Source organism: Lates calcarifer, linkage group LG24, assembly GCF_001640805.2.
Source record: "Lates calcarifer isolate ASB-BC8 linkage group LG24, TLL_Latcal_v3, whole genome shotgun sequence".
NCBI classification, from domain to species: domain Eukaryota; kingdom Metazoa; phylum Chordata; class Actinopteri; family Centropomidae; genus Lates; species Lates calcarifer.
Window position 1 is genome coordinate 9,924,410 of NC_066856.1, and position 15,161 is coordinate 9,939,570.

General features: G+C 40.4%; 1 protein-coding gene across 3 annotated transcripts in view; it reads right to left on the minus strand.

Moving 5' to 3' along the window:
* sema5a (sema domain, seven thrombospondin repeats (type 1 and type 1-like), transmembrane domain (TM) and short cytoplasmic domain, (semaphorin) 5A) overlaps nt 1-15,161 on the minus strand; it is a 116,675-nt gene that overhangs the window by 43,113 nt on the left and 58,401 nt on the right. For all 3 annotated transcript variants that reach the window (XR_001960688.2, XM_051066587.1, XM_018674026.2), the window contains exons 7-11: nt 11,858-12,071; nt 10,298-10,583; nt 8,114-8,249; nt 3,795-3,999; nt 484-691 (exon numbers count right to left, since the gene is read on the minus strand). Coding sequence is in view for 2 of the 3 variants with exons in the window: in XM_051066587.1 (XP_050922544.1) it covers nt 484-691; nt 3,795-3,999; nt 8,114-8,249; nt 10,298-10,583; nt 11,858-12,071 (1,049 nt within the window). In the remaining variant the exon portion in view is untranslated. The remainder of the gene's footprint in view (nt 1-483; nt 692-3,794; nt 4,000-8,113; nt 8,250-10,297; nt 10,584-11,857; nt 12,072-15,161) is intronic.

Genomic DNA, 15,161 nt, shown 5'->3' on the forward strand with positions numbered 1-15,161 from the left:
TGCGCGAGATAAGGAATGCAGGTGTGATTCCTTCCCTGTGTGTGAGATGATAGACAGGATCCCAATCTTGTGGTGAGTCTTCACACCTTGGCCTCTGTCTTGGGTTTTCTTTGGCAATATTTATGCCTTGACTGAGCATCTTCCAGACAGACAGAAACTCAATATATCTGATAAACACACACACAGCTGCAGCAGAACTGTGCGTGGGGCAGAAAATGCACGGTTTTGTGGATGGGTCAATGACAACTAGAGGAAGACAGTGAGACAGACAGAGGGCAGCCATGGGCACCTCCAGTGGCTCAGACAAAAGCTGATTTACAGGGTTTTAAATCTCAGCAAAGGCCCCTGACCAACAACACAGGCCTGGCCCTCTCAGATAAAAAGCATCTTATGAAAGAGGGAGCTTTAAAACTTCGTTGTGTGCATATTTGCTTTTGACAGTTTCCATTGAGATTAATGGTATTTGTGTGTGCAAGTACTCACTCTCTGCTCTTGTGGTAGCTGCATCTCTTGAGTGGGATCTTGATGACCTGGTCTCTTACACCCACATAAAGCTCGCTGCGGCTGTGCAGGATCAGCAGGCTTCGGATCGGCTGCCTCTTCCTGGGCGGGAACAGCTCGATCTCCTCCAATAGGCAGCTCCCCGTGGATTGATTAAGAGGTGAAAGCACTTTTCTGATAGTACCGTAATCTGGAAAAGAAAGAAGGGGGAAGAGAGGATTTGGTCACAAAGAGTTAGGAGAGTGTTTATCTGCACAAGAAAAGGTAAAGCAGAGGTGGAAGGAACAAAGGAGAGTTAGGTAAGAATAGCAGCGAGTTTGAAGGGGAGAAAAACAATAAAAATATGTCCTGGATGAGCAAAATTGAACACAAGCTGACATGAACTCATTGTGAACCACACAACAATCACTCCCTAACAGAGAGCCTCTGAAATAAGACTGTCAAAAAGACTGGTGGCGGCTTGTGCCAAGCTTGGTTATTCCATCAACATGCAGTGCTGTTAATGCAACCAGGGAATTGGTATGACACCTGAATACATGATTTCTGGCCTACTTTTCTTAAAGGGGATATTCCAAGGAAAGAGACCACTTTGTGGTTCTGATAGAGAAGTACGTGGAAATCCATGTCACTGTGAGTACGTCCTGACCTTTATTTTATGTAAGGTAGGCCCCGTGAGATAAAGTAAGTGGCAGATTTTCTTTTGGGAGAGCTAAAACAAACATCATCCATTATACATGCAGTCCCTTGGGTGAAGAAAAAGTAATTAGGTGCACAGTGATGCCAAAGGAAGAAGAGTGAATTGCTAATAAGTAGTTTCAAGGTAGGGAATGTAAAAGTTAAGTATTGCCCCAAGCAGTGTTGGGCAGTAACTCATTACATTACAAAGTACTTACTTACTCTGACTTTCAGAAATTATACAGTTACTAATGCCTGTTCGTTACCTCGACATTGTTGGGGTAGTTCTCTTTCCAAGAGTTATGGAGGGCTGATATCAAAACTCTCCGCATTCACTGAATAGACTGATCCATGACATACTAGCTTGGTGCAGGGACTGGAAGCATGGAGAGGCAACTAGATGCTAACAAACTTAACAGGCAAACTCTGATCCAGATCTGGACTAGAATTTAATTTGGAACCGGACTTGGACCACTTGCAAGTGACACATGACTATCATGTGGCCTCACTATCATACTACATTAATTCACTTGCTTCAAAACAGTACAGCGCTATTATTATTTTACCCCTGGCTATAGGTAGTATTAAGTGCCTTGCTTACCTTGTAATTTTGACCTGAGTTGCTCTTGTATTGCTATAGTTATTTCTATTATCATCATTTTATTTTACTTCTTATTTATTTATTATTTATTTTCTCTATTTATCTGTATTTTCTTCTCTGTCTTTGTACTGCTGCAACATCTAAATTTCCTCTCTGGGGATCAATAAAGGCTTTTTATATCTTATATTGTCTCCTTTTCCAATTCTCCTCTTTCTGTGTTCTTTTTTAAGACCTTTGGTGGGTTGAGTAACAAAAGAAACAAGAAATGTAATCACTAAAGTAATTACTTTTTCAATGAGGAATGTAAAAGATTTTTTTCCTTTACTAAGACTCAATTCTGCAACTACTTGACAATTTGATTCTTTGGTGAATCAGGATATTTTAAAATCTTTTGCTTTTAACTGAATTCTGTTCATGCTGACTGAAGGAGTAAAATGATGCTGCAGGACTAAAATTACTAACGAGGGCAGAATAACCTTTTAGATGAAACTATTGCATGTGTTCATAAGAACACTACACCTTGACTTCTGTGGACCCCCGAGTTGGTGCTATCAAGTTCTCCACAGCGACCCCAATCAGCAGGGTGCGTTTAAGCGTTAATAATAGCATATGATTAGGTACAGTACGTATGCTACCCAATGGCCTTGGCAGTGTTTCAGATGTTTTCATTAGTGTCTGGTTAGTGTCTAGGGAACTTGCAGCGTGGGCAGCTCTGGTCTGACGCTACATTGATCACAGTCCCATGCAAACAATGAGAGGGGAGGTTTTGAGGGGGGTGCCGAGCACAGAGGCACTGAACTGGAACAGGTTGTGTGTGTGAGTGTGTGTGCTTGTACTGCATGTGATATATCCTAAAATAACACTGATGCTATGACAGGAAGATCATGTTGACATTTCCCAGTGGGCCTATGGTACATTAACAAAACGAAGTGGGTCACTATGTTCAAATTCTGCTTGGTACATCCGTTCATAATCCATACAGTGTGTTGCACTATAATACTGAACAGACACCAGTGTGTATCTGGCATCTTGCTGATACTGTGTCCAGCGCTTTGCCAAGTCTAACAGCACATACTGTCACACCAATATGATCAAACAGTCTACTGATAAGGAGGCAGTGCCATGCAGTTCAGACAGGGAAAACGTGTATGGGTTAAATCAGAGCTGTGTGTGTGTATTATTAATTACCCGTCTGTCTGCTTTCGACACATGAATGTTGGTTGTTTCACGCTGTTTATGATCTCTTTGTGAACGACTGCATAAGAGTGATATGTGGTGTGATATATGAGAGTGTTCTGTCAGTGCATATGGAGAACATATGGAGGTCGAGTGATCAAACTTGTGTCAGTAGACTAAGCTTTGATGTCTCCTTGGAACTACAGATCTCTTGGTTTCATTATTATTCTTGCAGGCTTCATTTCATGTGCAGCGTGCATTTCAAGGGCTTAAAGCCCCTGAAGTATTTATCTATAACAATCAATATTCATGAATGTATAAGCAACAACCAATGCACATGTTTGTAAAAAAACATCCTTAAGTATCATTCACTAAGAGCTTCACACAAAAAACTCAGCTACTCTGCCTCACTCAAGGTGTGTGTTTTTATCGGCTTTGTTAACAGCAAACAACTATCATCATATTTTGATCCAATTTTTGCCAAATCCTGATTGGTATACAAAGTTTGTGACATCAGCTTTTTCCAACCATGATCCAACTAAACCCACGAGCACAGACAGACAAAAAAGGACTCGTGCGAAACAACCAAAACTGTTCTGACTTGAGCAGAAAATTGTGTGTTTATGTAGGAACACACTGCTCATATTAAGAAGCTGATTGAAAAAATATGTTTCTGGGTGCGTTTAAGAACAGTAATATGTACAATATGTGGACACAAACTACTATACATGCATGAAAAAAGTCCAAATTTTGCAAACCATACAGCGATGCCAGAAAAAATAAATCTAAAAAGTGGCAAACACACATATACACGCACACGCACAGAGAGATAGGAACCCACCAGTAGCCAAGTAAATGATGTGAAACAGCATGTCTTTCCCCTGCACCACATCCACTGCCACATGAGTGAAGCGCACATTGTCCTCCATGAAGTAGGGCACAGGAACCACGGGTTGGACCACCTCATGCATCAGCAAAAACTTCTGGGCGTCCTGCAGGTTTCTTTCGGTCAGGTTCACATAGGAGCCAGAGTCGATGGTGCCACACTGTGAAGGTGGAGAAGCCAGAAAGCAAAAGGTTTGACTGACTACATTAATAAAAGCTAAGCTCTTTAGGATATTAATAAGCTTATGATTATGTGGCTGAGAGTACGACCATAGATGGAAAATGTGAGGGATTGAATGATTAAATGAACAAGGCTTTAAAGTCAGTTGCTGCCTCTTTGCAATGGTTTGCTGTCCTCACAACCTTAAGGCTTTGTAGTCAATATGCTGCAGCTTATGGAGGGAGAATGAATGAATGTTTGACTGAGCAAGTAGTTATCTCTTTTATTAGATTCTTCCTCATATGCATATATATTGCTGGTGTGTTTTATTAGTAGCCCAATAATGATGTGTCTTGATTATTCTTTTTTTTTTTTTTTACCTCAAAAATAAGCTAAGATCTTAAAAAGGGTTTCATCTTTAGAGCTTTATTACTGCTGTTCATAACACTTCTGAAAAAATGCTCTCTCTATAAATGCAGCAATATCATTCAAACAAGGGAGTTCTCAAAAAATAAAGTATCAGAATGACTTTCACCCAAGATTTTAGGACCCTAGAAAGCACTACAGTTGCAATAACAGAAGAATCTCACATAAATAGGTAGATTTCATCGCATCATATTAATTTGGTTTTATCAGTTATTGTTGACTCCAAGTTCTCCATCTATGCCCCAGTAGAGTTTTGCTTCCGCAGCAGAGTCAGTATCATGGCACTTAGTTATAATGTGAAATATCTGGCATGATATATCTCCCATTGTTCATTTATTAAAAGGAGTTCAATAAAGTGAACTGTTTCCAAATGGGAGTTAAAAGAAGAGAATATTAAGGAGTTCAAAGTGTAGTTTATATTGTTGTGCTAGTGCAGGTTGAAAAGGTTCATATGTTTTTTAACACTAAAATGTTTTTTTTAACACTTAAATCACATTATTTTAACAGTATTTTGTTTTTCTAGGAGGCAAGATAACAAATGATCTTTGACATTTTGAAATATTGCTTTCCAAGTTGAGAGACGTTCCAACCAGCACTGTCTAGAACATAGTCTATTACATTTTACACTGCTATCAGAGGCAGGCTGTATTATCATGAGCCACTGTAGCACTAATAGCATACTAAAACTAACTGCAAGGAATATACAATATAAATCTTTGTAGCATATTGTCGCTGTCCAATGAAAACCATGCACCCCTGAAGATTATATGCTGACACCTGATTTTCACAGGACAGTGACAATTTAGTGTAGAGTAGAAATGTAATGCCTTTTTTCCACCAAGCAGAGCGGGACAAGGTGAAGCTTAAAGCCCTTCCAGCTGAGGCAGAGCCGGATGAGTAAAGCTAACCATGCATGTCCTTTTCAGTAAAAGAGGTCCCTGGCTGGGGTCAGGATTGTGGATTGAGGCCCTGTCCACAAAGAATAGGCCTACTCTAAGGCACAGAGCAGAGAAAGCAAAAATAAGCTGCGCTTGACAATTATACAAACCCAAATGACTGGTACTGTTTTCATTTTGAGCACAGTAAGCTCAGATGGACTGCAAAAATTCGCTCCAGGCTAATCATTCACAGCCTCGTCAAACAAGACTAGAAACTGGGCCTTGGATGGTGATTAGTTCCTGCTGACTAGCTACAGCAGCAACAGCACTGAGACTTTATACAGATCAATCCTTGGCCTTCCCTGGAATGACAGATGAGAAACATGGAGGACTTCCCCGGGATGGGCAACGGATCAGTGCCCTCGCCACATCAGGAGATGGGAAATTAAAGCCCTGAAGGACAGAGAAATGCAACACTGTGTGTGTCTGTGCTTGTGTGCCTTGAATGTGCCTCTTGCTTATGGCATAAATGTGTTGCGTGTGTGTATGGTGTGGGCTACATAATAACATATGTCTAAGGTTTCCTTTTGTGGTTTGTCCTTGCCATTGCATGTGAGCATATGACTCCTAAAGTGTCTGCTTGATCGTATTTCTGCCACAGCGAGACAAAGTTAGGCGCTGACCATTGAGGGTCTACGACATCTGTGAATGTACAGAGAGATGGATGTTGTGATTTCCACGGTACAGTCAAGGTGAGGGACATCATTTGGCTGAGGGCCCATCCAACACTCAGCTGTCCCGCTCATCATCAGCGCCCTGTGCTCTGCTAGGATGATAAGTGCCACTGAGAAATATGGTTGTTTTACAGCATGTTTTTAGCAAAATGGGCTAATTCAAAATTCGCGATAAGATCTGATAATAATATTTTGTCAGCGTTGGCTCCACATCTTATCAAATCGTTCATAATGTTGAAAGGTAAGCATGGAAAACTGATACCCCTTTAGTTCCTCTTGAAATGTATTAGATAACAAAACTTTCCATCAGCATGTGGCTCAGAGTCTTACTTAACATATTTTCCTACACATGGAGCTTAACAATGAATGCATTTTTACAGTAAGTAATTACAGTGTGACAGAAAACCTATACAACACAGAGACGGTATTAGCTCCTAATTCACAACGAACATGACTCATAGCCTGAATAAACCCAGCTGGATCAATCCGTGTGGTTCAAATAAATGGGGGGATTTTCTCTGCAGACAGACGGGGAATTAAGCTCTCAATCAATGACCAGTGTGTGTGTTGAGTGATGAGTTCACAGTCATAATTATCCCTATTTGGCAGCAATCTATAACCCTCTATTTTTGCGTGTGTATATGTGTACATAAGATACGGACGTGGTCAGTGGGTTTTATTGGCGCTGGTTTCCTGTAGGTTTATGTTTGTGCATGTACATGTGTGCTGGTGTGTGCGCACAAAAGGGATGAAAACAGACAGGCCATAAATCCTGAGCTCGTAAATCTAATCCCCCAACATTGACAAATGCTTGATGAAGATGTCACTGAAACCTAGATAAAGTGTGCATCGGTCCAGAGGTGAGGAGCAGCTATTGTACCGAGGCTTAAGCGGAGAGATGGGGATGGAGAGGAAGAACTGATCCTGGTTTATCCTTGAGGAACATAGTGTTATGAAAGCCTATGGTATATGGAAACCCCTCTGTGATGTACCTACAGTATGCTGAGCAGGATAAATCTGTGGTCAGTGTTGACCAGATAGAGAAAATTGGTTTTCTTGAAGCTAAGTGAATTTTACTCTGCCAGCTGCTGACATGTAGATATGTGAATGCACGACGGATGTGAGACGCTTCATATGTTACAGATTTGTATGTTTTTTAAGTAAACTGTCACAGCTAGCTCTTCCTCTGCATGAGCATTTCATCCACTTTTTCTGCACGAACATGCCATTATAGATAATGCGTGTGTAAGTTCTTGATAGCAGGCAATGCAACTGCTCATGCATCTGCCTGTTTGACGGAAAAATGATTGAGGACCCATGATTGGGAAACGTGTGGAAGTGAGGTGCGCATCAGCCATTGGCAACCAGACCTCAGAGGGAATTCAATCCCTTTCCTCTGTCTCATCAGTATCGAGCAGTTCCCCAGTGTTGCTTGGTTTGTCCCTATGGGTTTTAGGACGGCATATAAACATAAAGTGGCCACTTGTGCAAAACAAGGACAGTTTATTAAGAAGGACTACAGTTCAAACAACTAGGCTATGAGACATCTTAAAGGAACGACAGTGCCATTGTAAAAATCACTGGATTTTATAACGAGCGGTCGTAAAGTGTGTATTCATGAGCAGAGAGAGGGGTGATTGAAAGAGAGCAGAAATTAATGAGAGTGAAGCACTCATTGGGACTCTGAGGCAGGCTCATCAGGATGAACACACATTTATGAGGATACACACATACATACCACGTGCATAAATTTCCTAAGGCATGCACCCAGCTGCGAATATTGTTTAGCTGATTGGGCAGTGTGCTGGGTATAAATTACCTCAAGCTTGAGCAAATAATAATTTAAGATTAGCACTTAATTTAATAAACCACCTTATTTAGCATGTTTCAGCCATACAAGTAGCATGGCTCTAAAGAAGGAAATGTCTATCTGTCTGTCTATCTGTCTGGTTGGTCAGTTGGTCCAACAATATCTAACTATTAAATAACTATTAGATGGATTGCCATAGAATTTTGTACATTCATGTAGACTCTTTGTCCTGTGTCACAAAACTATTCTTCTGTATGATTTTGTTACCTGAAAGTCGGGGTTGGGGTTGGGGTAGGGCAGCCAAGCCGACCGTGAGTTCTCCTGATACTTGAAGGGCCCGTTAAAAACCTGTGATATGGCACTGAGGTTGAAGGCACACACCGCAGATGCAGCAATGCTGTTTCTGAATGTCAGGAAAGAAGGGAAGAGAGACCCAACAAAGGGGAATGAGAGAGAAGTATTTAAGGAAAGGAATTTAGAAAGGGACACCAAAGCACAAGCAGGAAACTATGTTCACAGACGTTCCTGGTATTTGTAAAGCTGACCTCTGTATGTTTGTATTACACTCAGCCAACAACACAAATCAAATGCTGGACAGTCGGACTCAGACGCTGGCGTAAGTGTTTGTCATTATTGAATTATAAATCCAGCAATGGGACACAATTAAACTGCTCAGCTTGTCTGATTAATTGTACAGATCTCAAGCCTGAAATACAGCTTTGACTTTTTGAGCTGTCAGTCTCAACAAGTACTGGTCTCCTCCCTCCGAAGAGAAAGTAAAGAATGAGAGTATTAACTCTCAACTCAAACTGTGAGACTTCAGCAATGTGAATTATAATCCAATGCGGCTGTTCATTAAACTCTGTGCCTGCAGGGGGAAATGTTTCCAATACCCTTCAAAAGACTTCTTTTTCAGCAATGTGAAGGCATTGACCATAAAGAATAGATTACTCAGCTTTTAATAATGGTGTGTTTGTGTGTGTGTGTTTGTGAGTATGAGAGAGAAAGATGGCGAGACAAAAAGAGGAAAAGGTTGTGATGTTTGTGAAAATAGAACATAATAGTTTTTTATCCATGGATACATCCCATCTCTTATATCCTCCATATGCGTGATACAGTATAGACTTTTAATAAGTGATAACAGGCTTCTTTCATGAGATGTAAATGTCAGATAGCTGCTGGAATACAAAATCATGTTTGTAGATGGCTTGGGTGTATGTGGAAGAAGATCTCTACTTTAAATTTAATTTACGATACACTTGGCCATGTAAACAACATTGTAATATGTCATTCAGTTTATATACTCTGTATACAGTACAAAAAGGTCACATGCCAAGTTAATGCAGATGCAGTCGAGGTGTGTACACTAACAAAGTAAACACTGAATGAAGCTATTCTCTGGCCGCATCACAAAAGAATAAAAGAATAGAAGAAAAAAAAGATGATAAGCGTTGGTATTTTTCACCTGATATCAGCACGCTGTGAGCTGTATCTCAATTTGATTCATCCTTCACAGAACAAATTCTACAGACAATCAAATACACCAACGGAACTAGAGTGATTGCAGAAAACAACTCTAAACTTAAACTTTTAAAAATTTGAATCAAACAACTTGATAATTGACTAAACATTATCATTTACAAAAGCTGGATTTCCTTCAAAGAAACTGTATGCAAATTACAACACAAAACAGCAAATAATAAAGACTAAGGAAAACAGAACAATTTGCGAAAAATAAAAGAAAAAGAAATCACTCATGCGGGGGGAGATAAAGCAATTTGTAAACAAAGAAATTATGTAAATGAAAAATGGAATGAAACTGAAAATGCATTTGTTGAACAACTAATAAAGTATGTAAAATCAAAACATACATACTGTTTAAAAGTTCGAACAAATAAATTTAACATATAAAATGCCTGACACTAAGTAGTCAACCTTCTTAGTTCTTAATTCTTACTTCTTACACTAAGTAAGAATAGACGCTTATATCACTAGGACCAACTAGGTTTACATTGCATGACTATGATCTTTCTTTATTTCTGCGTCCTCTACATGAATAATCACCTGCTGGTCTTTCTGACAGGGACACGTAGCTTTGGCCTCAAGTTTTTAGCATGATAAATGTTAAAATGCATGTAGCCATCATGTATATATTTGAGACAACTTTTCCAAATTCTTGTTTTAAAACTTCAGCTGAGAAAAGTCAGATACAGACAGTGTGAACTGCAGCTTATGTTGACTTAGTTTGCTAGCTAGCTATGGCTGATAAAATGTGCGAGGAACAGTTGGCATTTCAGCTGACAAAACTGATATTTAGCCAGCTAGAAATGAGAAGCTCTGTTGGAAATAAAGGACCAATATTATTGTTAAGTCAAGTTATTGATTTTGTAAAAATATTAAGAAATAAGTTATTTGTTGTCACTGTATTTTAGAATGTCTCATGTTACTCACACGTTGGTTGTAAAAATGCCATAGAGCAGCTCCAGCTCTGGCAGGTAAAATGTTCCCTGCAGCTCATTGTAGTTGAAGGGGATTTCTCCGGGTCGGGAGCAGTTCAACCTGGCCTTCATGAAGGTGGTCCACGTGTCCTCCAGGAGGAAGCGACCGCCAATGTCATTCTTACAGACACGCCCGGCACGAGAAAACACAGTGCGGCCGCAGTCGTGCTCCACTGCATTTTCCCGGAAGAAAAAGTAGGTGAAGTTGCCGATATCGTAGGAGGAGACAAAGTTTGGTTCTGTTGAAGGAGAGGAAATGGGAGAGGAGGAAAATGAGTGGGAGAAAGGATATCAGAAAGCGAGAGAATACACAGAAATAAAAAGTGAAGACAGCCAAGAGAGAGATGAAGTGCAGAGAGAGGAAGAAAAAATATCAAAAGAAAAATATTTAAAGTTGTGGGAGTAGAGAGTGGGAGAGTGAATGGGTATGTGCTATGACTGATTGACTCGCAGTGTGTGTGAGCATGCAGCCCACACAACAGCAGGTGATCAGGATTAATAACTACAGGCCATGTTATTAATGGCGTTATGTTGTAATAAGAAAACTAATTTTTCATTCCCCGAACCTAAAGGTTAGGATGAGAAATGACCAAAACAGGTGTAGCGTAATAACTCTCACCCTATCTGAAACATGCGACCTCCACGACACTGTCACGACTACGGCGTTCATCTTTATGTATGACATTATTGGATCTAAACCGCACACTTTATTCTCGCTGACAGTGATTTAATTCACCTTTAAATGAAAGTGTTTCCCCCCTCCTCCTCATTTCAACCCTCTTCTCCTCCGCACCTTTGCAGGGTAGTGCAAGGGGGGAGACAGAGGAGGAAAAAAATCAATTCGCCATAAAATTAGTTATTAAACCTTTTCCCAGAAGGTTGCTGCAAAGCAATGTATGTGGTGGCTTTTAATTTATTTTTTCAATTTGGCTTAAATGTGAATCAGATAAAAGTCACTTGCTGACAAGATACTGATTGACCTGCTCCTCTGTAGGCTGGACACCTTAAGCTGTCTGAAGTTCTCCAACATGCGCTGAGGAGGTTAGCGCTTGAAGTGGGTCTGAGCTTTCAGGGAAAAAGACATCGATTTCTGAAAAATTCACAATTTTATGCTCCTCAGCAAAAGGGTGAGATGAATGTAAAGATTTTCTGGTTGCTCAATAACTCAAGAAGTAATTGTTTTTACTGATAAAAGGCAACAGCCCAATTATGAAGAGAGGATCTTTTTTTCCCACCAATCGCTATACTACTTTGTGCAGCACACTGGTGATTTGAGAAGGAATACAATCCTTCAACCAAGAGAGGCAGATTCCAACTCCCATGTCAGATAAGCATCTGCTGTGCTTAAGTATCCTTGAGTAAATCATTGAATCTCCATCAGCACAGCTGCAGCCTTGACGTTCAATAGCTGTGCAAAAATAAAAGCATTGTGCTTCTTTCTATATGCCAAATGTAACAACTTGTACATACATTCATGAACACTAGATCATCTAACTGCATGGCAGCTCCCTACCGTTGAGCCACTTGGAGTTGTACTGGGCGGTGCGCAGCGGTGGAAGGCCGCCCAAGCTGCGGTAGATGGCGGGGTCTCGCCCAGAGAAGTCCATGGCCGTGGCGGCATAAAGCTCCCCGCTGGAGGTGATGAGAGCGGTGGAGTTGTGGAGGGGGTTGTAGGGACACCGAGCCATCCCGCTGATCTGATCGTGGATCTCTGTCAGATTGGTCAGCTGTAACACACAGAGAGAAGTAGACTGTTTATAATGATCACTTACAGGACCCAGGCACTGCCACAAAAAGAAAATGATTTTGATAGTTTGTAGAGGAAGTATCCCCTGAGTTACGAAACTGAAACAATAAGATGCAATATCCACGGGAATAAGATGCATTTTCTAAATAATGGATGATTGTGGAAAAGTTGCACAAAAATATAGGACAGAGTATCAAAGGGCAGCATTAAAATTCAAATCAGAGAAGTCTGGTAATGTTTTGTTTGCTCCTGCCAATATGCAAATGGTGCCGACTCAAAATAATACCTCATCTCATTATGTTTTGTTTGGTTTACATCTACTGCGAAACACACACAAAGATATATATATGAGCAACACCTTCAGGAGCAGGAAACATAATCAGAGAACACATTTAGAATCATTAGAGGCGTAAAACACACAAACAAAGCAGCTGCCTCAAGTCTATTGTTAAGAAACCACCTGTTAAGAAAGCAATAAAATTCCTAAAACAGGCTCCTTAAATCAAGTTACTCTTGACTGTAGTGTTTCCTTGGTTTGGTTTCTGATGTCTACGCAGGACAACCAGCTGCTACCCTGGGTATAACATTATTATACCACATCTTTAAGCAGCCTCTCTGAATTCAAAAGAGGCTTGATGTGAGATGCAGTCTTCCCTCGCATTCTGCCTTTGAATATGAAGCCAAATCCAGCTCCCCGCTTTTTAAAAATACTTTACAGCATGACCCAGGCTTAGTCCTGACACACTGCACTGGTTACTCCTTAGAAAAAAATACAGGCCATAGCTCAGTGACTCAGCTCTGAATACTAAAAAGGAGGAATGCATTTTTTAAATCCAAGATGTAATTATATTTTATGGTGCAAAAGTAAACACAGTATATAGGGATTAGCTCATGGTTTGTGCTTCCATCCAAGTTCATCTACGTTCTGTGGGCAAATGCATGATGCAAAGTAAAAAGATTTCACTAATCTCAGGTTTTTAAATCTGCAAAAGGTAATTAAAATGATTCCATTGGCAAATTTTCAGTCAGCCGGATTCCACGTTTTTGACTTGGTTGGAGAAGACCTCAGGTGACTCGCCGTTGCTCCTTGCACATTTTCAAATTTTACACTGACTGAATAATCTGTGGACGGCTCTTTCCACACAGGAGGCCAGACTCCATTCAGGGAATGGTGTTGGGGTGGGGGGGTGTTGTGGGCAGGCAACTTCTTTAGCCAATTTCCTGGAGCCGGGTCGATTTGGATCAAGGGTTCTGTTAACTCCTGCCACTCTCTGCTCCACCCAAACCACAACAAAACAGAGCAGCCCTGTCTGAGCTCTGCCGGCCTGAGATGAAAGCCTGGTATTGACTGGACTTGTTCTGTGGGCCGGAATAGCCCATTTGAGGTCAATTGGGTCATTTAGAAAAACAAGAGGAGGAGTGATAAATAGATAGACTGCAGCGCATCCGCTGCATTTTGAGGAAGTGGAGTGAAAGTCATCTCTATGTTGGCCCCAGCAGCTGTGCAAGTAGGATGCTGAAGTGACTGTGAATGCCTCTGATAGAGACTTTTTGGAAAGAGACAGCTCACCGTTTAGAAAGACAGCTGTGAGAGCCAACTGGATGCTATGTATAGTGCTACTGAGACGCTGTTGTGGCTATTGAGAGAATTTTGAGCTCCCCACTATGACAGGAAATCTAGCCACAAGCCCTATGTGTGACTAGCGTACAGGATTTTCACTGATATCCCATATCCCCGATGTAGATGACACAGCCTAGCATCCAGGTGTCATACACAATTTCCCTAATTGAGCCTACTCCTATTCCTGATTACAAATTACAACATTAACATGTGTAATGAAACAGGCAAATTGATATCTTGAGGATACCCTTTAATAGCAATAAGCACTATTACAAAACTAGACCAAATATAGTTCAAATTATTTTGTTCCATTATTTTGTTCCATCCTCGCAAATATTAGGAGTTGGTTCATTGAGATAAACAGTTGGTGTTACTAATTCTTCAGCTGGGTGCCATTAAACCACTGCAGACCAAGATGACAGTGCTGCAGTACTTCTGATGAACTAGTGTGTGTTGCATTTTATTTAATTGCCTAATTAATGCATGCATGTACAGAATGCGAGTATGTGCATGTAATGCTATTTTTACTGTTGTTTGTTGTGTTTAAATAAGTACATTCAATTGCTGTGGTATTTTTTCATGTTGCTGGTGATAGCTAATGAGAATTCAAACACATAAATAAACACTTATCAGCTTTATCATCACAAGATCCACTATCACTATCATCAGTGCTTTTTAAAACTATACATTAGTTTTCTCTGGCAAACCATTTTGAAGTCAAAGAATGGCCTCTGTGTAGATTGACCAAGTTGATTTTGATATCTTCCTTATTCTTACCACGGAAAGACATAATAAGAGGCATAACTCATGACATATTCTTTGAGCTTAAGCTGTATTTTTTATGTACTTTTTAGTTTAGACAACTGCAAAATACCATATCCACATATCCCATTATGTACTGTAAATTCGAAGCATTTATTGTTATTACTCTGATATCCCCTGACTAAGTCATCCCTGAATGACTTGTCATTACAACTAAGATCCCCGCCTGAAAAACTTTTCTCATCACAATGATCATTATAATTATCATCATCATGGTCATCCTCTTCAGTAACAAATGGCTAAAAGGCAGAGAAATTAACAGCTGTTTAATCTATAACCTCCAGCACTTATTAAACTAATAGAATATTCTGCTCCCTCTCTGTTCATCCATCACAGCTGATAGTAAATCTGTTTGAGCGTGATTCTTTTGCTGTTGCTGTGGCCGACCAGTGTTTCACATTAACAGACGTTCAGTGGGTAAATATGACAGCGCCTGATGAAATACTGCTATAATAATGTCATGACATTTCAACTATATGTATTTCCACAGTGGTAAACAGTCATTATGAGCCTGTGACCTTTGGATGCAGTGCTTTTGGACAAAAACAAATGTCATCATATTAGTAAGGTCCTCCTCCCTCCTCCTCTGAAATCCCACAGCACGGGACGCAGGTATATTTGATATGG